This window comes from Sycon ciliatum, chromosome 6 (genome assembly GCF_964019385.1).
Source record: "Sycon ciliatum chromosome 6, ocSycCili1.1, whole genome shotgun sequence".
Classification (NCBI taxonomy): Eukaryota; Metazoa; Porifera; class Calcarea; order Leucosolenida; family Sycettidae; genus Sycon; species Sycon ciliatum.
In genome coordinates this window covers 32,410,253-32,433,488 of record NC_088648.1, presented here as the reverse complement: position 1 = coordinate 32,433,488, position 23,236 = coordinate 32,410,253, and the positions used below count along the sequence as shown (strand labels likewise).

At 46.0% G+C, this 23,236-nt stretch overlaps 2 protein-coding genes and 1 non-coding gene across 3 annotated transcripts in view; 1 reads left to right on the top strand and 2 right to left on the bottom strand.

The window, feature by feature from the left end:
* The first annotated feature begins 4,690 nt into the window (after positions 1-4,690).
* LOC135819919 (uncharacterized) overlaps positions 4,691-23,236 on the top strand; it is a 34,619-nt gene continuing 16,073 nt past the window's right edge. The window contains exon 1 of the mRNA XM_065333215.1: positions 4,691-6,634. Coding sequence (XP_065189287.1) covers positions 4,997-5,962 — 966 coding nt within the window. The 5' untranslated portion in view covers positions 4,691-4,996 and the 3' untranslated portion in view covers positions 5,963-6,634. The remainder of the gene's footprint in view (positions 6,635-23,236) is intronic.
* Positions 7,646-7,719, bottom strand: Trnai-aau (transfer RNA isoleucine (anticodon AAU)). The gene has a single exon. It is a non-coding gene; the product is annotated as a tRNA-Ile (tRNA).
* LOC135820233 (uncharacterized) lies at positions 15,483-17,132 on the bottom strand. Its single transcript, XM_065333549.1, has one exon. The coding sequence runs from the start codon at positions 17,130-17,132 to the stop codon at positions 15,483-15,485; it is 1,650 nt and encodes a 549-aa protein (XP_065189621.1).

Here is a 23,236-nt window from a genome sequence, read left to right as displayed (position 1 = left end):
GGAGGGAGAAAGACCCAAGTGCCATCAGTATGTGTGGCACGTGTTGTGAGCTGCCTTTAGAGTGAAAGACTTGTCAGCGCCTTCTAGGTTCAGCCCGGTCCCTTTGGACTGAAAGACTTGTCAGCGCCTTCTAGGTTCAGCTCGGTCCCATAGCTCAGTGGTTAGAGCATTGCTCATGACAAGCAAGGTTCCGGGTTCGAGTCCTGGTGGGCCTGGCGATTTTTTCTCTCTTCAGGCAATTCATTTCCCCAATTGATCCTTTGAATTATTGTTATTATTATTATTATATTTCCACGATGGCCCATGGCCAATAAGGAAAATAATATGATTCAAATCAGTCTAGCAAGTAAGGAAACCAACACATTGCAGGGGGGTGGGGTTACGATGGGGTACAGTGTGAGCTACTACAGGAGCATATGGATGATAGAATGAGGCTAGACGCCATTGATTTCTACCAGGCCCGAACGTATACGTACCTTGCCAGAGTGTTCAAGCGGACAAGTCAGTGAGCTCTGCATAACGCAAACAGCAAAGGCACTACCCCACGCAAGAGTGCTCAACTGCTACAAAAGCAGGAGCGAAATACTCAATAAAAAATAAAAATAAAAATTATCGTGTCCGTTCCCGAAGGGAACTCACGACTTTCTCATTTTCCATACTTACTTAGGAGACTCCCTTCGATAGGCATCTATATGCCTCTGGAGGATCCGTGAAATAAAAATCAATCAATCAATCAATCAATCAACGACGGCCGCTAACACCCGGTCATCACTAGTTGTTTTTTTAGAAACATAAACATGAACTCTCCAATAACAACAAGTAACTCCAGCACGAAAAAGGCCAAAAACTAAACCAAGAACATGTGCAATAACATGATATTTAGAAAGACAGGACAAGTGAATAATTAGTCAGTCCAGTGTTCATGATGGTCTGCGACGGTTACGTCGGTAAACCCTAGCGGCAGATGCAGCGCCTAACAGTGGGGGTGAGTTGATAAGTACATGTATCACAACTACTTTTTTGTAGCGTAAAGTACCGCCAGAGCGCCCCGTCTCGCGAGAGCGCCCCACCTTGATTTTACAGCCAAGGGAAGAAAATCGAATGGCAGAATGCTACTAAGTTTGTACGATGTGGGAACCTTCGTGTACTAAGGTCACACTTGGTATGCTTTTATGTGGAGCTCGAAGGTAAACTGGGTACGGATTGACTGCACAATGTGCAATGTTTGTACAAGGTCCGTGTCGTATGACCTACAGACAGGAATCCACCTCCACAAGGCGGCCACGAAAGGACGAGATGGTGGGGCGCTCTGGCGGTACTTTACGGTACTGGTACAAGTGCCGAGAACGTCCCCATTAGCTGCATCCATGTACCCCTTGTGCCTGGCCACAAGTTCCCAGTTGACGGTGGGTAGCAGAACGGCTGGAAAAACCGCTCCCAGGCAGGACTTGAACCAGGTGCCTCTCGTATCTCAATCATGGTCTTTGACCAACCCACTTTGCCTGTCTGGTAAATGCGAAATTCTCAATCTGCGGACAGAACTGTTTCGCCCTTTGTGGGCTCGTCACCGCAGCACAGAGGAAATGAGGCCGAATCTGGTGCTGTAGTATTGAAAAATAAATGTACGTGTACATGTACATACAGTACATGTATGTAGAATTGTAGATGCATGTAGAATGATGGCTATCATCATGGCTTGGGTGCGAGTTCGCAGCCAATTTGCAGTGATCCATGCAGTCGACCTCCGGCTACGCGGGTCTAGAAGGCGCCTGACAGGCCTGTCGACGCAGGATGGTGCTGGGGTAGGCATCGGCCATTGAAAACTGAATTCCGTCCGTTTTACGTGGAATTTCTTGGAGTCTCCCAATGTATTGTACTTGAATAAAATTCTATTTTAACTTTCATGGTATCTCAATTTTTTTCACGTCTACATGACTTTATTTTGCCCGTAAAAGAGGCCGTTACCCCGTAAAAAAAAAAATGTAGAATGATGTAGATTGTCGAGTACGTGTACTGTAAAAACCATAATGTACATGTACTGTATGTACGTACACTGTTCAGTGTTGGGAATTCCAGCAGAAGTCCAAGAGAGCGCGATACCGGGAACTGGGGAAGGTAGAGCCGTGACACACTAGTCAGAACAACAGATGGCTTGATCAGTCACAACTTAAAGTTTCATGCCGTCTCAGGCAGTCATCAGTGAACGTGAAGTTGAGCTACTCCTGTTTGCCGAATATGGCCCACATTATCAGTGGCCACAATAAGCGTCAATTGTGCGTCCAGGAACCGGACAAGCCGTGCAACTGCCGTCGCAAGGACCAGTGCCCTCTCAACGGAGCGTGCCAAGCAACCAGCATAGTCTACGCGGCGGAGGTGTCGAGTGATGGCCACAGCGATGGGCCCAAGACCTACATTGGCAGTACGGAGCCTCCATTCAAGCTTCGATACGGGAACCACAAGATATCCATCAAGCTTCCTGGATACCGCAAATCCACGGGCCTCTCAAAGCATGTGTGGGAATTGAAAGATAATGGCAAGACGCACGACATCAAGTGGCGAGTGGTTCAGAAGGCCTACAGCAACATAAAGAAAAGATGCAGCCTGTGCCTCGAGGAGAAGGCGAGATTAATCACTGCCGACGGGAGATCGAGCCTCAACAAGCGGTCGGAGTTGATATCCAAATGTCGACATCAAAATAATTCCATGCTATCAACACCGATAACATGATCTTCTCGGCACCCTGCTACCAGGCAGTAGGGCCAGTTGATAGCTCCCTGCCGCCTTGTCACAATCATCATCTTTGCACCGCGCATCTCACTACCTGGGCCAGCTCGATTTTATCACCTTTCTTAGTACCGCGATCCTTACTGGCTATGACACTGAATCGGATATGAGTTGATAGCGCCCCTAGCGCTTTCGGTTATCCTTGTCCCGCCATACTGGGCTTTAAATAGTGGGTTATTTTTCTTGATGTTCATAATTATCACCTGATGAGTGCCTGAGATGTCATGAAACGTTAAGTTGTGACTGATCAAGCCATCTGTTGTTCTGACTAGTGTGTACAATGTACATGTGCATTACATAGCAGACTCAGCGGAGGACGTTCAGGTTGGTTGTAACTCTAAATGTCTTGTCGTTAGGCAATCATCAGACAACTTAGAGTTACAACCAACCTGAACGTCCTCCGCTGAGTCTGCTACGTACTAAGGTCTGTCTCTGGCATTGAGCACTCTCTGCAGCTCGGCTATTCACGGATTTGTACATGTGACATTGTATATTATAACGAAGTGCTAATTTCAACGAGTTAACGAGGAGGAGGTGCTGTGATCTGGAAGCGTCGTATGGTCTCGTCGGGTCAAAATGAAAAACCTATTACTACTGTTCAAGTTGACGGACCTATTGAAGATGGCAACAAAAGAATGAGGAGAAATCTGTCTTTAAAATGCAATTCGTTATGCAGAAATGGACACAACATTGCGGCTATTGAGCGTTGAGAATTAGTGAGAATCGTTACCTTTGGTGCACGTAAACCAGTCTATTTTAGGAAGTCGTTTTACATGTACATGAACATACATGTACATGCGCCTCGTGACGTTAGAATAATGGCTTTTAAAGTAACCAGTAGTTACGTTTATTACTACTTGCAAATACTACTACCTGCTAACAGCAGCTTTAATACTTCAATCAATCCGTCCGTTTTGGTGTGGATCCCAACAACTGCTGGCTTATTCGGGAAGACGTTCACACGCTATCCTGACCTCGGACTCTGATTCTGAGGCTTCTTCATGCGCAGGTCTTCGCAAGAATATGCTAGTTTTCTGTTTCCTGCTTCTGCAAGTGCGCAGTGCAAGTTGAAGTTGAAAACCGCTCGAAGATTACATGTACATAGAGTGTTGTAGCTATCTTCGAGCGGTTTTCAACTTCAACTGCCCGGGGGTCCATCTGCTGGGGGGTCATTCTACTATACAGTTGAACATCGATTATCCGACCACCTCTGGGCAGACAACTGTCAGGCGGTGTTCAGATAAGGCAAATGTTCCGGATGAGAAAAAACTGTCACTCACACACTTTCAGTGGTTATTACTAGCCGCACGACCTTTTTACTTTTTACTTTTCAAAATTTTCGTATTTTTTTAATGGCTCACTACATGCACAGTGCGTACTGTACGGCACGTGCGCCCAAAAAAACTGTTACGGATAATTGAATGGTCGGATAGTCGATGTGCGGATAATCGATGTTCAACTGTAGTACACCGGCGTTAGGGGCCAGACAGTGTCAGAAGGGCCAGGGATAGGGGTAGGGCTAGGGATAGGACTAGGGCCGTGTGACGGATATACACATAGAGGAAGTTACTTGGTGAAGGTTGCTTACGTACCACTGTTATATAGAGCCATGCATGCAGTGCAAGGGCCTAGGGCCCGGGGAAGGCTTCGTAACAGTTAGAATCAGTTACACTGAGTGAGGTCGATACATGTAATGTAAAGACGGCTAGAGCTAGAGGCAACTAGACTCAGCTCAGATAGAGGCAACTAGACTCAGCTCAGATAGAGGCAACTAGACTCAGCTCAGATAGAGGCGACTAGACTCAGCTCAGATAGAGGCAACTAGACTCAGCTCAGATAGAGGCAACTAGACTCAGCTCAGATAGAGGCAACTAGACTCAGCTCAGATAGAGGCAACTAGACTCAGCTCAGATAGAGGCGACCTGATGAGATCTCGAGGCACTAAAGACAGAGCAAGGCATCTCAAAAGAGGGTCAACAGCCCTGCAGCAGCTGAAGACCCAAGGTACATAAAAGGATAGTAGTACGAGAAAAGTAAAGCTTTCATCCTGAGAGCTACTAAAATTTTGATTATCCCGATGACAAGTAGACTTCACTATTTTAAACTCTAGGCGGTACTTCGCCTGTACAAGAGTGTTTGCAAGTCAAACAAGAGCGCCGAGAACGAAGTAGAGAGAGGTAGGAGAAAGAGAATCGGTTCGTCTTGCAGCGTCATGGCCTTCAATATAACTACTGGTGGTGGAAAGAGCCTGATCGCTGGGGCCATCTTGCTCGTACTGTTCACCACTGTAATAACGAGGTCATTCTTAGCAGCTCCGTGTGGTTTAGAGAATCAGAGGCGGCCACGTGATGAGGCTCACCCACCGCGCCCCACGACCAGACCACCGGCACCGGCTGCACCGCTTGGCGTAGTGAAGGTGGCTGCGCAAGAAAGAAGCAGCTTCTGGGCCAGCACAGTCCGTGATACGTTTCCCAGCATCGCAATGCCAGCGACTCGGAGTGAGTGGATAGAGGCGATGCGGGCCTCCTTGTTTCTGCAGGGTTTGACACCCACCACGTCCTGTCTTCAAACACGATACGGCATACTGGGAGATGGAGGGAAAACCCTCTGCAACGTCCAGCAATTCCTGACCAACTCGGAGTGCCTTGTCTACAGTGTCGGCGTTCAGTACACGTGTGAGGTGGAGATGCAACTGAACCGAGATTTCCCACAGTGCACGATTCTCATGTTTGATCCCACATCCAAGGAGTTCTTCAAAACAGCCCGTTGCTGTAAGGTCAACAACATGCAATGTATACCAAAGGCTCTGGGTGGAGGAGACGGAGTGGCAGAGAAAGACAAGGTCGGCATCGCGGGAGCCACGCTGACGGAGCTCATGAAACAGCATGGTCACGAGGGACGGACAATCAATCTACTCAAGATGGACATTGAAGGCAGTGAGTACAACGCATTGGAATACTACATGAATAGTGCACAGATTGCTTTTCCTCGTGTTCATCTGCTGCTGATGGAGATTCACAACTTAGCAGACTCGTCTATTCGTGAACGCCTGAAGAAACTAATCGTGTGGCTGGAAAGTTTAGGTCTCAGTGTGTATTACGTTGAGCGCAATCCTTATTTTCCAATGACTGGTGCTGAAATTGCACTTGTCAATCGATCGCTGTTAGTACGTGTGTAGCTGCAGACTGCCAGGCTATAATTATGCTATATCGACGGAAGTTTGTCGAACTACCCAACGCGTTAACGTCTTTCTGCGTGGTTCCCTCGTGCAAGACCATCGCCATGCGCATAATTCATGCGGTCAATGATGCAAGACATTTCACCAGGGAGTCGTAAAATGCCGGTATTTTACGACGCAGGTTGACGCCTCGATACGTGATCAGAACTCCTCATTAATTTTGTATTTGTCATTATTTATCGAGTCGACCCGGGATAGCCCAGGCACCACTAACTATTCTGACACTGAGTTCGTATTCGATGAATAGGAAGACGATTCTATGTACTGTACTGTTGATCGCCTACTTAGAAGATCATCTTAGACACTTGGTAGAAGCACATTGGTATTGAGTAGAACTAGAAGTATATATTTCCTATTAATTTTGATTTTCATTGTATTGATTGTTTTGCACAGATCTACATGTACACACAAAAGACATAACGGAGGTTTACAGATTTGTCGCAACTCAGAGTTTCATCAGGTTTCATCAGGTTTCAGCAGGTTTCATCAGGTTTCATCAGGTTTCATCAGGTTTCAGCAGGTTTCAGCAGGTTTCATCAGACGGCTATAGTCTATAGTCTATAGTCTATAGTCTATTGTCTATAGTCTATAGTCTATAGTCTATAGTCTATAGTCGCCTGAGGATTGCATTGAGCAAGAAACTCTGAGTGGCGACAACTCCGTAAACCTCCGGTGTTCCTTTTGTGTGTGATAGTGCTCCAGATTACGGAGTTGAGCCCTCTCCGCTGGCAGAACGAAGTTGTCCTCCATGTACATGTTGATGACTAGAATTGCCTTCCATACACTGAACGATCCACGGACAGCAAGATGCCTGGTGATACCCCAGCCCTTGACACTTGCAGTTTGACTTTGAAAAGAAACAGTACAGCTACAGGTCAGCGAATTCGCCTCAGAGTTCTCTTGTCGCCTGTATCCGTGTCTAGTCGCTCTGGACACTGGTGCCTTGACTCTGATTGAGCACTTGTCCGAGCTCCACGACTTGGGCTGATTTTTCCATAATCTACTGCTTTTCCTCTCTTACAAAAATGAGTTTTGGTGCTAGGACCTCGGTAGAGTGTGGACAGGGCACTGTAATCTCAACAATGGTGAATACTCAGTTTGCGCACAGCTAGCCGTCAATGGAAACTTGACTGGGATTATTACCCATAAAATAATAATATTTATTAAATGTAAAAAGGAAAAGGACATATGGATACGAGTTAAGAGCAACTCTCCATCACTGTAACATGATACTATATACAGTCAGAAAGTGCAATAACTAGGCACAAAACTGACAGAGTACTGAAACATTCGACGTCCTGACACCTAACTTCAACACATCTCCGTAGCGCTAGCCGACAGTCTTCCAACTTGGAAGGTTCAAGGTTATGGAAAGACCAAATAAATATTACTATTTTATGGGTAACAATCCCAGTCAGGTTTACAGCGCGCACGCACACACACACACACACACATAATATTATACACACGCACACGCACACACACACACACACACACACACACATACATACATACACACCGCACACACACACACACACACATACATACACACCTTGATCCTTGATCGTTGATACACGTTGCCTTGATAGGTTACACGGTCCCCGTCAGGGGGAAAAATGAGCGTGCTTCCAGCAGGGCTCGAACCTGCGACATTCGCGTTATTAGCACGACGCTCGAACCGACTGAGCTATGGAAGCTCACATACACCTCAGACCTCAGACCTCAGACCTGCCCATCGCGGAAGCGATGATAGCGAACAGATATGTTAGACATAGCAACTTGTGCTGGGATTACACCATTCAACAGCTTGCAAGGCTGATGAAGTCACATACCCACACACACACACATACACACACACACACATAATTATACACATCACTACTACTACAATGTACTACAATTGACAGCTGCCAGAATTGGCCACGCCGCTCACAGATGGGGGGGGGGGGGGTGCTGTCAGAGAGGTTATGGGGGAGGAAGGCAATTCTCCAAGTGGCAATCCAGGTCTTTCCCCCTCCGTAACCTTCGGTTATGACAAACTTGGCAGTGAAACTTGAATTGCTGGCGTTCAGCCACAGTAGGGAGCTTTGGACAGGTTCTAAAGCAAGTCAAAGAACACCGTCACCTTGGAATCATACTACAAAACAACCTCCAATGGAACTCACATGTCACGCACATAATTAACAAATCCAAAAAACTCCTTCACCAACTTCGTAAAACACGAGGCCAACTTAACCCTTTGAGAGCCGACCCATACTTGAGTGTGTAGAATTCTACACACTTAACACCCCCCCCCCCCCAGTCTGCTCGTAATCTACACCGCCTACATTCGCACGGTTAATATAGAGTACGGCAGTCTCGTGTTATCCAACACCACCCGCACACAGAAGGACCAATTAGAACGCGTTCAGCGACGAGCAGCCCGTATCTGCTTGCGGATCCCCCTTTTTGCACCAGTCTATCACAGCTCACTTCTTCATCATCTCCAACTTCCCACATTAGTCTCCCGGCAACTATTACGACAGGTTACTCTTGCCCACAACATCAAGTACATCCGCGCTCCCCTTCACCTGCAACAGCTTCACCTTGCACGACCAATTACAGAGCGGCCATATGCACTACGACACATGAGAACATCACACACATACCGACACACCAACTCACCCATCAACCTGTCCCTTCACAATTTCAACCAACTACCCCCCGACCTGCGCGAAACAAATAATTGCAAGCATGCGTTTTAAGGGGGCAGCCTGGTCGTAAAATCCCTGAAAATCGATTTGGTAGATTCATATCGAGTGCTGCATCAGTTCAAAGAGCAAAATCTCTGAAAATCTTGTCTCGATCTGACCAGCCGTTCAAGAGTTATGGCCGAAAATGTGCCCTTGCAAGGAAAGATTTTTTTGTTGTACGCTGTCATTTTTTGGCAGTTCTGTATTTGAATGTGAGCAGACCGTGCGCAACTTGTCGTATCATGGAAACACTCCAAGTCCAAAAAAATCACGTTTTTAGCCACGTATTGGGCTGCACGGTGGTGGGCAAAGCCCGCCGCCGTGCAGCAGGACTTTTGCCATCACCCTCATTTAATAATACGTTGCAGATATGTGGCTTGATTATTGTAGTTGACGTTGATTTAGTGAATTTGGCAAGTTTGAGTCATGTCAAGAAGTCAGGTAGGATTCAGTACTAAGCAGTAGTGGAACGTGAGTGGTAGTCTTTGCGGATTTTTGAGGGTATCCTGGATTTAGTTTGCAGCGCTGTGGAAATGGTTTGCTGTGGAGGTCCCAGCACTGGATGTTGTTTCAAAGGTACGACCTCGTAGCACGCCCATGAGAGAACGCCCACTCGTGCCGTTGTGACAGATTACACCCACCCCACGTTGACGGGCCCTATCCCACCACCCATTGCTGCTAGCCATTGGCGGACTATGCTCGGCCAATCGTCAAATTATGCTTTTGATTATGCCACAATTATGCCAACAAATATGCTGAATTATGCTGAATTATGCTCGGTTCTACTATGTATACACGCTGTACACAGAGGATTGAGAAACCACGCATACACACACGGCCATGCCCTAAGCATAATTTTTGTCTAAACCGAAAGATTATGCCGACCTTACATATTGGAATCCGTTTATTATGCCGGAGCATAATTTTTTGACGAAATCCCAAGATTATGCCAAATATTATGCCGGCATAATCCGCCAAGGGCTAATGGCTGCTTCTGGACTTGTTTTAGGTTTGGATCGCGCTCACGGACAGAATGGGCAAGAAAATGTGAAAATTGTAAACGCATTTGTTTGGCTCCTGGGTGGCTCGCACACGGTGTCACTATGCCAGAATTTTGAGCTTTTCCGGCGTGGAAAGCCTGTCAGTGAGGCGCAAGAACTTTTAAATCATGTCCAGAGGGCCAGCATAGTGGCGGGAGTGTGTGGTGAAAATACCGTATTTCCCCGTAAGTTAGTTCTCCCCAATGACAAGTACCCCCTATAAAAAATGCACTTTCCACTGCCGAGGATATCACCCCGAAAGACAGTTCCCCCGAAAGATAGTAAGTTCGTACCCGTCCTACATGTACAGACACCGTACAGTACATACATCATATGCACGGACACTAGAGTTGCGCAGGCTTCTCACTGCGTGTCATTTACCCCCGATAAAAAAGTACTCCCTGAAAGATAGTACCACCCCCGAAAGTTAGTACTCATGTGGCTGCTAAGTTCGAAAGTTAGTACATACTAACTTACGGGGAAATACGGTATTTCACTCAAATCCATTGAGAGACACCAAAGTTACGGTCGGGGGGGGGGGGGGGGGAATGCCATATGAAATTTACGACCAGGCTGCTACCTTAAGGGGCAGCCTGGTCGTAAAATCCCTGAAAATCGAATTTGTAAATTCATATCGAGCGCTATATCAGTTGAAAGAGCATGAATAGCTGCAAAATCTCTGCAAAATCTTGTCTCGATCTGACCAGCCGTTCAAGAGTTGTGGCCGGAAATGTGCCCTTGCAAGGAAAGATCTTTTTTAGATTTTTGGTTGGAGGAAAGCAAATCAGCACACGAAGCACATAAGCCATATAACTTGTTAGTCACCATTGTATTCGACCTCAAGAGTGATGGAATGAAAGGCCTAGTCGAAAACATTATATGGCTTCTGTGCTTCGTGTGCTGAAAGATTTTTTTGTTGCACGCTGTCATTTTTTGGCAGCACTGTATTTGAATGGGAGCAGACCGTGCGCAACTTGTCGTATCATGGAAACACACCCAGGTGTGCAGATTTTGCTCCAAGTGCAAAAAAAGTCCAAAAAATCACGTTAAAAACACGTATTGGACTTTTGCCAGCACCCTCGTGACCTTGCAGATATGTGACTTGATTATTGTAGTTGACGTTGATTGAGTGACTTTGGCAAGTTTGAGTCAAGTCACTATATCAGGTAGGATTCAGTACTAGGCAGGAGTGGAACGTGAGTGGTAGTCTTTGCCGATTTTGGAGGGTATCCTGGATTCGGTTTGAAGCGCTGTGGAAATGGCTTGCTGTGGAAGTCCCAGCACTGGATGTTGTATCAAAGGTACGACCTCGTAGCACGCCCTGAACCTAAAAAATATCAAAAATTGACTTGGGTCTGTGGGAGTGTGACTGTGTGAGAGAACGCCCACTCGTTCCATTGTGGCAGATTCCAGGGCCACGTTGAGGGGCCCTACCCCACCACCCATGGCTGCTTCTGGACTTGTTTTAGGTTTGGATCGCACGCGCGGACAGAATGGGCACGAAAATGTGAAAATATTGTAAATGCATTTTTTTGTCTCCTGGGTGGCTCGCACACCGTGTCACTATGCCGGAATTTTGAGTTTTTCCGGCGTGGAAGGCTGTCAGTGAGGCGCAAGAACTTTTAAATCATGTCCAGAGGGCCAGCATAGTGGCAGGAGTGTGTGGTGAAATTTGTTTGCAGATGATACCACTGTCTTTGCTTCCTCCCCATCTCATGCCACCCTGTACCCCAAAGTTCAGACCTGTATCAACGACATTGTTCACTGGATGAGCACTTGGTAAGCCAAAGGTGACCAAAACCGAGCTCCTCCTTTTTCCCCCTCCCACAGATCCAGTGCCCATCTTCCACTTTCCCAATGATCCCGGTCACCCTATCTCTGTAGCGTCCCACCATAACCACCTTGGCATTGTCATATATTCCGCCCTCTCCTTGTCTCACCATGCTGATCATGTGTCGTACTCTTCATTTTCTTTTTTCTCTTCTTCCGTGGCTGGTCTCACCCTCTTCTCAATTCCCCTTAAGTAACCCTCACCTAGTAGACCTACACATGTACATGTAACTGGCTGCATGTATACCCTTCACACGGCCCTATAGCCCTAGCCCTATAGCCCTAGCCATGGTTCTCCCATGCTGTGTGTCTACGTCTGTCGAAACCTGATCTTGCGCCCCGAGTCATAAAAGCGCAACTCACTGGATGCAGTCGAGCTGGCCAGGCCTGGGCTGTGGTCTTGGTGGCAGGCAGCCGGACCTGCTCTAGTCTAGCTCCTCCTGGTGATGGTGATTGCTTTTGCTGTTTCTGTTGCTGCTGTTGGTGTTGTTCTTGTTGTTGCTGTTGTGGTCATGGGTGGCTGCGGCTGCTGCTGCTAGGCACCGGCGGATTATGCCGGCATACTTATTGGCAAAATTTGGTGGTTAAAAATTTAGAGCATAAATATGGCATCCTTTCGCAGGTAACAGGAGCATAACTACTGAAGTACATGATTGCACCACAGTCCTAACATGTACGCTACACAATCGTGTACAATGCACCTGATCAGTGCTGGTGGTCTGCATGGTAAAGGGTTTGTTGATCATTCAGATAGTGTTTTCAATGAAAAGCAGGGTAGAAATCATGGCAATACATTATTGTATGGTCGAACTCGTTGTTGTTGTTGTTGTTGTTGTTGTTGTTTCAAATCTTTATTCTCACGATAGCCAGTGGCCAATAAGAGATAATAGTGTAAGAAAGGAGAAAGAGTTGTTCTTGTTGTTGTTGTTGTTGTTGTTGTTGTTTGAATTCTTTTTTCTCACGATGGCACCATCGCCAACAAGAGATAAGTTTATGAGAAGGTGAGATGTTGTGGGTTGGGCTGTGGGTTATGCAGTTGGAAAGTGACTTACATCACTTCGAATTTTACAAGTATGGGAGAGGGTGAGCGCTGTAGGAGCAGATTAAGTTAATCAGCAGTGAGCAGATTTCATGTTTGAAAGCAGGTCGGGAAGAGACGGCACGAATGCTAGCAGGGAGGGCATTGTAGTATTCTAGGGACTTGTACAGTGGGGAGTCTTTACAGCGATCGGTTCTGGAGGCCGGGTGGGAGGTGCCAAATGCCTGCGTGTCGACGGCTTTACTGGGCCGTAACTTGAGCGGGGGTTGTTGTTTTTTTTTTGTTGTTGTTTATTTTAATTCGCGATTCAAACGGGCAAGTATGCCCAATCAGAGGAATGCGAATGCCAGAGAGAGAGAGAGAGAGAGAGAGAGAGAGAGAGTTAATTAAGGAAGAGTAGAAAAGGAGCAATAGTGCTACAGCGTAGAGAGCGCAGGTTTCGAGGAAAATCAAATGAGTACTAGTGGTCAAGAGTATGCTGTGTGGCCGCCAGGTTAAACTGGGTTAGGCATTGGCTACCACAAACAGCTGCAGGCAGCGAGTTCCACTGTTCCACTTTTTGTCCTGATCGTCGGATTGTGACATTGTGTAGCTACTTTTTTTTCTCAGTCACTGTTGCGTTTCTGTATTGTTTTCCTTATTTACTTCTACATGTACATGTATTTATTATGTTGTTCTCGGCGGGCCAACATCTCAGTGTGAATCATTCATGCCCACTTTACATTCTTCAAAGCATTCGTCTAGTGATTGAGTTGAATCTTTTACACAACCTTGACCCATCTGCCTAGAGTTTCTTTAGATTGGACTATTTTCATTTTATCGCCGAGTTTCATCTCTTGTATCTTTGGTTTTCTTCCTTCTTTCCATGTCGTGTTGATTGAATAAATAAACCCGTTTTTGACATTGTACATGTGCATGTACAGGTACACTATGGAGTGTGCTAGATGTAGATGCAGGCGAATCTTGCACATGCATGTTGAATTAACGGCTAGTCCTGTGCGGATTATGCTCGGTAATTTGGTGAATTATGCTCAAGTTCCACTATGCCCAAAGTATGCGAGTGATTGTGGTACATGATGGTGGAGTTATGCCAATGATGGTGCTATACTATGCTAACCGGGTCCAATCTAATAGTAATAGTAGATCTACATGTTTGGTAAACTCAGTACTAGTACAATGTAGTAGTAGTATTTATTTTATTTACCATCGGATGCCTCAACAGTGATATACACAACTCTTAAGAGGGCCGATAAAGGGATAAGTGGAAAGGGAAAGAAAAGAAAATAGAAAAATTGGAATCCAGACATCAAGCAGTACAGTAATCAAACACCAAGTCGACTTCAAGCTCAAGCAAGCAATGTCCAGTAGAGACTATGCATGCGGATGGTCGCAGCACTACATCAATACAGTACAATCATGTACATCTACCTATCTAAAGTATGGTTTTATGCAGTGAAACTCTGGAACCGATGTTGTGGGTACACCAAGGAGTCGTACCCAAACCGGTTTGGGTACGACTCCCTGGTGTACACCGACCACGCCCGGAACATGCCAGGAAAGGGAAAGCCACCCAAAAATCTCGTCAGCGGAGCTCAGTATGACCTTTAAGTGAAATACTAGTACCTTATTTTAATTAAAGATGGACGAAAAACCAAGCGCCAAGCATGGATACATTCATGCCCAAGCATATTGCTGCCTGATGATCGTAGTAATACGTGAATATCAGAGTTGCGACACAGCTTCCAATCTCTCTTGTGTACACAAGCATAGATTGTTGTTTGTTGTTGTTGCTGCTGTTGTTAATGTCGTAGTCGTCGTCATTGTCTATGATGGCAATGTTGCGGTGCGACTTGGTCCCGCAACTAACCATCGTCAGGCAGACCACAAAAACCCAGAAACTCCTTTAATCGACATTACCACTCGTTTTCAACAAGAACACCAAAGAACACACCGAACAACGATCGCCAAATCGCTGTCCTGGGCAAAACGTGCAGCGTGCGTGCATTTGGCTTGCGCTGCATGCATGCACACAACGACGTGGCATAGAGAGAAAATGCAGCGTACAGAAAATGCATGATCATCGTAGCCATAGAGATACTAAATGTGGCGACTGCCAAAGTCCGCGTGCAGCGCGGACTTGTACGAGTGCATGCAACGAAAAGAAAAGCAATAATTTGAAATGCAGAACAAGCAGAAACTAATAATGACTTGCAATGTGCTGGAGTGAAAGAATAAAGAATTGTTGGTTACGGAGGTGAAAACAGTGTCTGTCAAGGGGTGCTTGCACCCAGCGACAGGGTGACAGCACACCCTGTCAGCGAGAGTAAGTTTCGCCAAGTAGATCGTAGCGGAGTTGCCGCGGATGGCGATAATGCAACGGATCAAGTACTAGTAAGTACATGTACATTGCAACCAATTAGTGTGTCAACAATTCTACTTATATAATACATTAGAACAATTCACAAGATATTCCGCTCGTGAACATGGCGTGGTACGAACACGCATAGCAATTACTGTATCGTAAAAATGTGTCTCGACGTAGACGTAACAGACATGCACTCGTGATGTAATTCTAACAGACTAACAAAATAATTATTACACTCGCGAAATACATAGCAGTAATACGCAACGCACCAATATTGCAAGCGACCTAGCATGTCTTGACAATACTGCCCTTGCAGTATGTGACAGTTCTGTACACAATTCGTAACTACAATACGCTAATAGTATCAACGTGCAACATGTGACAACATGAAAGGATAATGTTCAAGAGTGCAGTCTCCTGTCCATTCTCCCCACCTTGATGAACCGCGGGGGCTTCAACACAACGGACATAGCTTAGCAATAGGCCGCACAAGGCTCTTACCGGTTGCTAGACGCAGCTTCACCACTCGTACATGGTTATCCTTGCCGGGATAGACTTCCATTACGCGTGCTAACGGCCATTGCCCACGTGGTGTATCGTTAGATGCCACTACCACCACGTCGTTGACCTTCAGGTCTGGCAACTCTTGCCTCCATTTCTTGGCCGGGTTGAGAAGAGGTACCCACTCTCTCATCCAGCGAGTCCACACTTGACCAATCAGATGCTGCACAGCGCGCCAGCGCCTGCGCGGGCTGAAGCTACTTTCGCTGCAAGCTGGTGCGAACTGACCACCGACTTGGCCGATGAGGAAGTGGTTTGGCGTCAATGGAATGTCGTCCGACGGGTGAGCTGACTGATACGTTAGGGGACGCGAGTTGAGCATGCTTTCAGCTGAGGCAAAGCACGTTGCTAGCTCTACATCGGTGATATCTGCTCGGGTGAGTATGGCGTAGGCTGCTCTCTTGGCGCTCTTGACCATGGACTCATGAATTCCTCCGAAGTGAGGTGCTGCTGGTGGGTTAAAGTGCCAAGTCACTCCAATAGCAGACAACTTGTTGGCTACTCGCTGCTGGTTGACTTTGCCGACCAACTGTTGCAGCTCATTGACTGCGCCGACGAAGTTGGTGCCGTTATCCGAGATGATATCTGTAGGCGTTCCACGACGACTGACAAACCGACTCAAGCAGTTGAGAAATCCATCGGTGGTGAGGTCATTCACCAGCTCGAGATGAACTGCTCGCGTAGCGGTGCAAGTAAAGACAGCCATGTACCGCTTACACTGGGCTCGTCCTCGTCCCTGCTTCGTGAAGAATGGTCCGCAGAAATCAACCGCGGTTGTAGCGAACGCACTCAATGACGGCTTCGTACGGTGACTCGGTAGAGGAGCCATGACCTGCTGCAGGGTCTTTGCTTTCTGCCGTCGACACGCTTGACACTGCTGCTCATACTCACGAATAGCTTCTCTGGCCGAAACTATCCAAAACCGTTGGCTGAGCGCTGCCAAGGTCTGATTGGTTCCACCGACGTGAAACAGGCGGACGTGTGCTCGTTTCACTATCAAAGTGGTTACTCTGCTCGAGCGGGGCAGAATGATCGGGCACCTGGCATCATCCGAAATATGCTCTGCATAGCGCAACCGACCACCACACCTCAGAATACCATCTTCGTCGAGCTGCGGCTGTAAGCTGCTCAGCACACTCTTAGGAGAGATAGGCTTTCCCCGCTGTAGAGCACTGATTTCCTCTGGGAAGGCTGACTGCTGGCACTGACGTATGATGACATACTCGGCACTGCGGATCTCATCTACGGACAGGGGGCCTGACACTCGCTCAGTGTTCAGGCGTCTTGCGTTGCTTGAGAAGCGATTGATCCAGGCAATGACCCGGGCCAGCTTGAGGAGGCTGCTGTAGCGCTCTGGATCCAATGCGGGCAAGGCGGCGATCGCCAGATAACTGAAATGAGCTATCTCAACTGCAGGCTTCTTCAGCTCTGCCGCCGCTGTTGCTGACAATGCCTTTCCTGGGGACGGCGTGTGTAACCCGGACATGTCTGGACCGCACCACCAGAACTGGGAATCTGCGAGCTGACATGGTGCGTCGTGCATTATGGCTGATTGTATGCCCTAGTGCGTAGCCCTCGGTCGTGCACCGTAGCCCGCGGGCCTGCGGCCCTTGGGCTACGGTGCACGACCTCGGGCTACGCACTAGGGCATAAATCAGCCATAATGCCCTCCGTACCATGTGTTATTATATACTTCACAGAAGAAGTCAGCGATGCGACGTCTTGCTGATTTGGGTACGTCACCATGATATTTGCGCGGTTTGGTACAACTTGTACAAATTTTTAGGCAACTCTTGAACCTTTGTACATCTTTGCTGTAGAAAAGGTCTAAATCGTACGCCAAATCGCTTGTCGCATCGCAAAAGTTGAGCCAAGCTCAACTTCTGCGATGGCCCAGTTGCGGCAGTTGAGTGGGATGCGAGATGGCTGCGATTTGGGGATTTCATCAGAACAGATACTGTACGAGGTGATTCGTAATTTTTTAACATTGAGTCATTTCTTAACAAATCTGTAAAATATCTCATTGCAAGCACCTGCAAAAAGTCACGTCAAATTTCTTTTTGCCATTGCCATTGCCAATGTTCTGTCAAGTTCGCCTCCAAAATTGAGACTGATATTCCTTCAGGAAGTGACATTGCAAGAGCTTTCAGTCTGCATGTGCGCGATGTTTACGGTAAAATAGAGTATAAGAGAGTCATAGCCGCTGGTTTCAACCTCGAGTGACAACATATTTAGCTGAATAGGAAGCATATGATAGCTACATACTGGAAACGACGCCTAGGAAGGAGGAATGTCGGTGTGTTGGCCCTAGTAATGGCCAAACATTGGCAATCACTGAATTTGCTAACAGATGTTGATCACAATTACACATGAAATCAGGGTGATACACCTATTGCTATGTAAGCTTGAATGGCTTGTATTTGGATGAACATGATCTTGATCAAGTCTTGCTGGACCATCCTGAAGACGTAGTGTCTCCTTCTATTGAAAACTGACTTGAAATTGTGCTGCTAAGGCCTATTTTACCACGATGTTAAGAAATGACCACAACAAATAATATGCGGAAAAATTGCCATTTTTCAACTGCCACCTGCTTCCCAACACCAGGGATTATGTGAATGAGAATCCCAACATTGCAATCCAAGGACATCAGTATTACATTTTTAGAGGATGAAATGGAAAGATTCACACCTCGAACCCTACGGAAGGCTTTTTTACTTTCGTGTTAAATAATGACGAATCACCTCGTAGTGTCGCGTATAAAAGCATGACTCGAATAGAAGCCGACTTTGCCAAGCACGTTGTGACACAGAAGCATGATTCGACTAGAAGCTGCTTTCAGCTAGGTGCATGTGCAAGTACATGCGTGCCCATATGCACTGCACAGTGGAGACTGATCATATGCACTGCACAGTGGAGACTGATCACATGGCAGAAAAAACGACATCGCTATGCTACGTAAGTTTCTACGTAAGGTGCTCGGTATTTCACTTAGGCTACGTAAGTTTCTACGTAAGATGCTCGGTATTAATCTACCAACGCGTGGTAGCCGCGTGCTGTGCATGTGCACGGCAGGCATTGTGCTGCAGTGCATGCAGTCCGTTTTCGGATGTGCATGCGCGAGGAACTTCCTTCTTTGAAACTGCTTCTTACATGAGCTGTTTCGGATATTTCGTCTCCTGGCTTATTTCGTCTCCTGGCTTATTTCGCTTCGGCTCTGCTGAGACGTCCTTTCACGGAATATTACTCAATGACAGGTGAGTTGACCAGTTCCCTTTGATTCATTTGCTTGTGTTGACTCTTTCATTTACGAAAAGTGTGCTGATTTTAGGTGGAATACAATAAATAATGGAAAAGCTGACAGGTTCTCTTTTCTAAATTTAGCTTTTCTGCTGTCGAGGCCTCCTTTTATCGAATACTCAATGACAGGTGATCTCTGCGTTGACCAGTTTCCTTCGATTCATTTGCTTATGCTCACCCTTTCCTTTACGGAAACGTGTGCTGATTTTATTCGGATTTAGATCCACTCGTATCTCTTTGCCCTTGCCCACAGTGTGCGAAGAAGGCGAAATCACATTCTTGACGGTAAGGCTTATGTTGCTGCTGAAGCTTAGATCATAAGATGTGTTGTCGAAATTCTCATGTTCATTGTACATTGGAACGTTACAAGTAAGGCACTGGTCATGATTGCTTCCGGCATTCCGTGCTCCGATCATAGGGTAGAATCTGAATTTTGCAGTGGCATAGCATCGTTGGCAGTTCCCAATCTGGAGAGAACGGTGATAGGCGACAAGCCTCTGGGTCATCCTAATAAAGATATTATTATTAAAGGACGCATTGGCCGAGTATGCAAAATAAATTGGCATATCAGGAAAGAAAAGTTTCAAGGACGCATTGGCCAAGTCTGCAAAATAAATTCGCATATCAGGGAAAATCTCCTTTATGGAGAGGTTCATGCATTCAGTGACTTGTTTGCTTCATACGAAACAAGCCAATCGGTGCAGTCTCGTGAAAATCTCTTACGATTGGATTTGTTTAGTCGAGTCAGGGCTGTTTGATTTGTGAGTAGCGCCGAGATTGCACTGCCCCAAATAAAGTTGCGTGCCGGCAGAGCAAGCGATCTGCAATCTGTTTGTAGTACCTGCAAGAAAGTGCTGTACATGTATCGTATTTTCTCTGTTGTTGTTTCAGTTGCCGCCATGTTGCTGAAAAAAGGTTCAGTGACTCATTTGTTTCATACAAGACGAGTCAATGGTTTGGTCTGGCTTAGAATCTTTCGCTGTAGAAGAAATCTATTCGTGTCTCTATTTTCACTGGTTATAAAATAGGGTTACGACAAACTCACAGAACAAATACCATCGGTCCCTTGATGTTCGTCCTAAAGAGGTTTGACTGGATATCATTCACACTCACCAAAGACGTGTAACATTTTATTATTATGGAGTGCCTTGTTTATCTCTCAGTACCTCCAACCATAATATCCTTGCCCCTTATATCCTCAGGATCAGTGTAGTTGTTGGAACGAGGTGTCAGATTCAACAATGTATTTGTTTACATTTTAATACATGTTTATTGTTCCTACTTTGCTGTGTTGTTTTAGACAATCGTGGACTTGTAACATTTTGAAGTCATTGAACTGCTTCCAAAAGTTTTGTCGACATCAACAGGATTACGATTTCAGAACTATATGATGCAGGATGACCTTATCACGACAACCCATGACTACAATTATAAACACAGAATCAACGAAAACATATGCGGTACGCACCTGGTTACAATTCTCAAGTAAAATTTGATTTAGGGTGTGGAAATCTGAATTTTCTGAAAGACAAGACAATTTTATGACAGAGTCATGAAATTCTGCAACAGCAACATCCACAGAATGACCTGCATATAAAAGAATTATCACCGCCGCTACCCATATGATTCCCCTGCAGAAGAACATTAATATGCAAGACTAGTTCTATTTTCTGCAAGAAAAGGCTTGCACATCAATTACATCTTAACTCGTATCCATATGTCTTTTTCTCTTCCACATTTATTTATGGCTCAACATCCGAGTTTAGGCCTTGACGGATTATGCTAGCATAATTTTTCGCATAATTCCTACCAAAATCGAATAATCGCATAATTCGAGGCAAATTGCATAAGAATCGCATAAAATTGTAATAATCCGCCTGTTCGCATCAAATTCCATACAGTTGTACATGTTCTACAAGTACAAGTACAATGTAGATGCACTAGGAAGTTGTAGGTTTACGACTCCCTTGATAACATGTCCAGTCCACTACAATCAGTAGTCACATCCTTTATTGCTGAACCCACAAATAATTGTGATACAAATTGTAAACCATCCGAGGAAGAAGAGAAAGCCATTAAAAATAAAAATAAAACAAAAAAGGTTATTGTACCATGCCAAACGGCTATTATTAAGTCATGTACCAATTGTAATACATGACGTAGTATAGCAATCAGTGATGGTAGTAGTAGTAGTAGTAGTAGTAGTAGTAGTAGTAGTAGTAGTAGTAGTAGTAGTAGTAGTAGTAGTAGAATTTATTATTTTGATAGGGAAGGCCCTACAGACGTTGCCGTCTTGTTACAGGGAACCCTATGGTCGTAGCTAGCGTAGCGTTGACCCCGTTGAACTTTTGCAATTACAGTACAACGCCCTCTACAAAAAAATTCCCTTGTTATTTTGCACAGAACCATTATGCATTAGCAGCATATGTGAGCATAATGCGGCATAATATGATAACTTTTAGCATAAAAATAGCATAATTCTCCAATTTTTTCAGCAATGCGAAAAGCATAATTTCACGAAAATATTAGCACATGCGATTATGCGATTATTCGATTTTGGTAGGAATTATGCGAAAAATTATGCTAGCATAATCCGTCAAGGCCTAACCGGGGTCCAGGCCTCCAGGGAACCAGGGAGCGGCAAGAGACCTGCACTCAGTGCACAGAGGACTCGGCGTGGGAACATAGGAGTAGAAAAATACCGGTATTTTACTACTCCCTTGTACGAACTGGGCCTTTCTTGCCACTCGTTTCACGTACGCGTGCCCCAGCTTACAACAAATCCCTGGAGTCGAGTCCAAAAATCACGTTATCGAATAAGGTCTATAGAGACTGGGCGCCATGCCCGCGCCCTGTCTGCCGTAATCCTTGCATTAATACTAGCACTACAACCTTACGAAGTAGTGGTTGCGACTTCGGCGATGATTTGTAAGAAAGGGTTTGCTCCCCACACCGGAGCTCGCGCTATTCCGCCGACTTTACTTGACACTTGACCGACTCAAGACTGCCATCCAGAGCACATCCTTTATTGCTGAACCCATTTGTGGGTTCAGCAATAAAGGATGTGACTACTGATTGTAGTGGACTGGACATGTTATCAAGGGAGTCGTAAACCTACAACTTCCTAGTGCATCTACATTGTACTTGTACTTGTAGAACATGTACAACTGTATGGAATTTGATGCGAACAGGCGGATTATTACAATTTTATGCGATTCTTATGCAATTTGCCTCGAATTATGCGATTATTCGATTTTGGTAGGAATTATGCGAAAAATTATGCTAGCATAATCCGTCAAGGCCTAACCGGGGTCCAGGCCTCCAGGGAACCAGGGAGCGGCAAGAGACCTGCACTCAGTGCACAGAGGACTCGGCGTGGGAACATAGGAGTAGAAAAATACCGGTATTTTACTACTCCCTTGTACGAACTGGGCCTTTCTTGCCACTCGTTTCACGTACGCGTGCCCCAGCTTACAACAAATCCCTGGAGTCGAGTCCAAAAATCACGTTATCGAATAAGGTCTATAGAGACTGGGCGCCATGCCCGCGCCCTGTCTGCCGTAATCCTTGCATTAATACTAGCACTACAACCTTACGAAGTAGTGGTTGCGACTTCGGCGATGATTTGTAAGAAAGGGTTTGCTCCCCACACCGGAGCTCGCGCTATTCCGCCGACTTTACTTGACACTTGACCGACTCAAGACTGCCATCCAGAGCACACGTAGGTTCGATGGACTTCTCGTGTGCTCTGGATGGCAGTCGTGAGTCGGTCAAGTGTCAAGTAAAGTCGGCGGAATAGCGCGAGCTCCCGTGTGGGGAGCAAACCCTTTACTACAACCAAGAGTACATAACCCCCACGATCCTGTCAGCTTTTCTATTATTGTGTTCAGGGAGTCGTAAAATACCGGGAGGCGACACGCCACACATTTCACGATCCGAGGATTGCCGCACTCGACCCACGAAATTTGAAGCGTGATTGAAACGTCGTCGTCATCTTCTTTTTCTCTATTGTTTTTGCTATATGCTTCGAGGCTATTCTGGATCTCCAGAGCGAAAGCTGGTTGTTTCTGATACGTACCACGCATTACCTTAGGTTGAGCCGTGGCTTTTAATTTTTTTTTGGAAGTTCACTGCTTTGGAGACGACGGAATGTCAAGGTAAGTTATTCACGAAATGTACTCAAATTTGAATTGAGTCAATGCGAATGACACCCTGTTTTCGGAATAGTTCTCCACTAAACACACCATGCCCATGGCCCCTTCATGTTGTCCAAGTTCCATTCTAGGTTTGTGTGAAGTTTCGAGATGAAGTTCGACGATGTACTCACCTTTCCATGGAAGGGAAAAA

Bases quoted from the DNA above. Each gene is read 5' to 3' on its own strand.
- LOC135820233 (XM_065333549.1), bottom strand. From the start codon at position 17,132: ATGCACGACGCACCATGTCAGCTCGCAGATTCCCAGTTCTGGTGGTGC.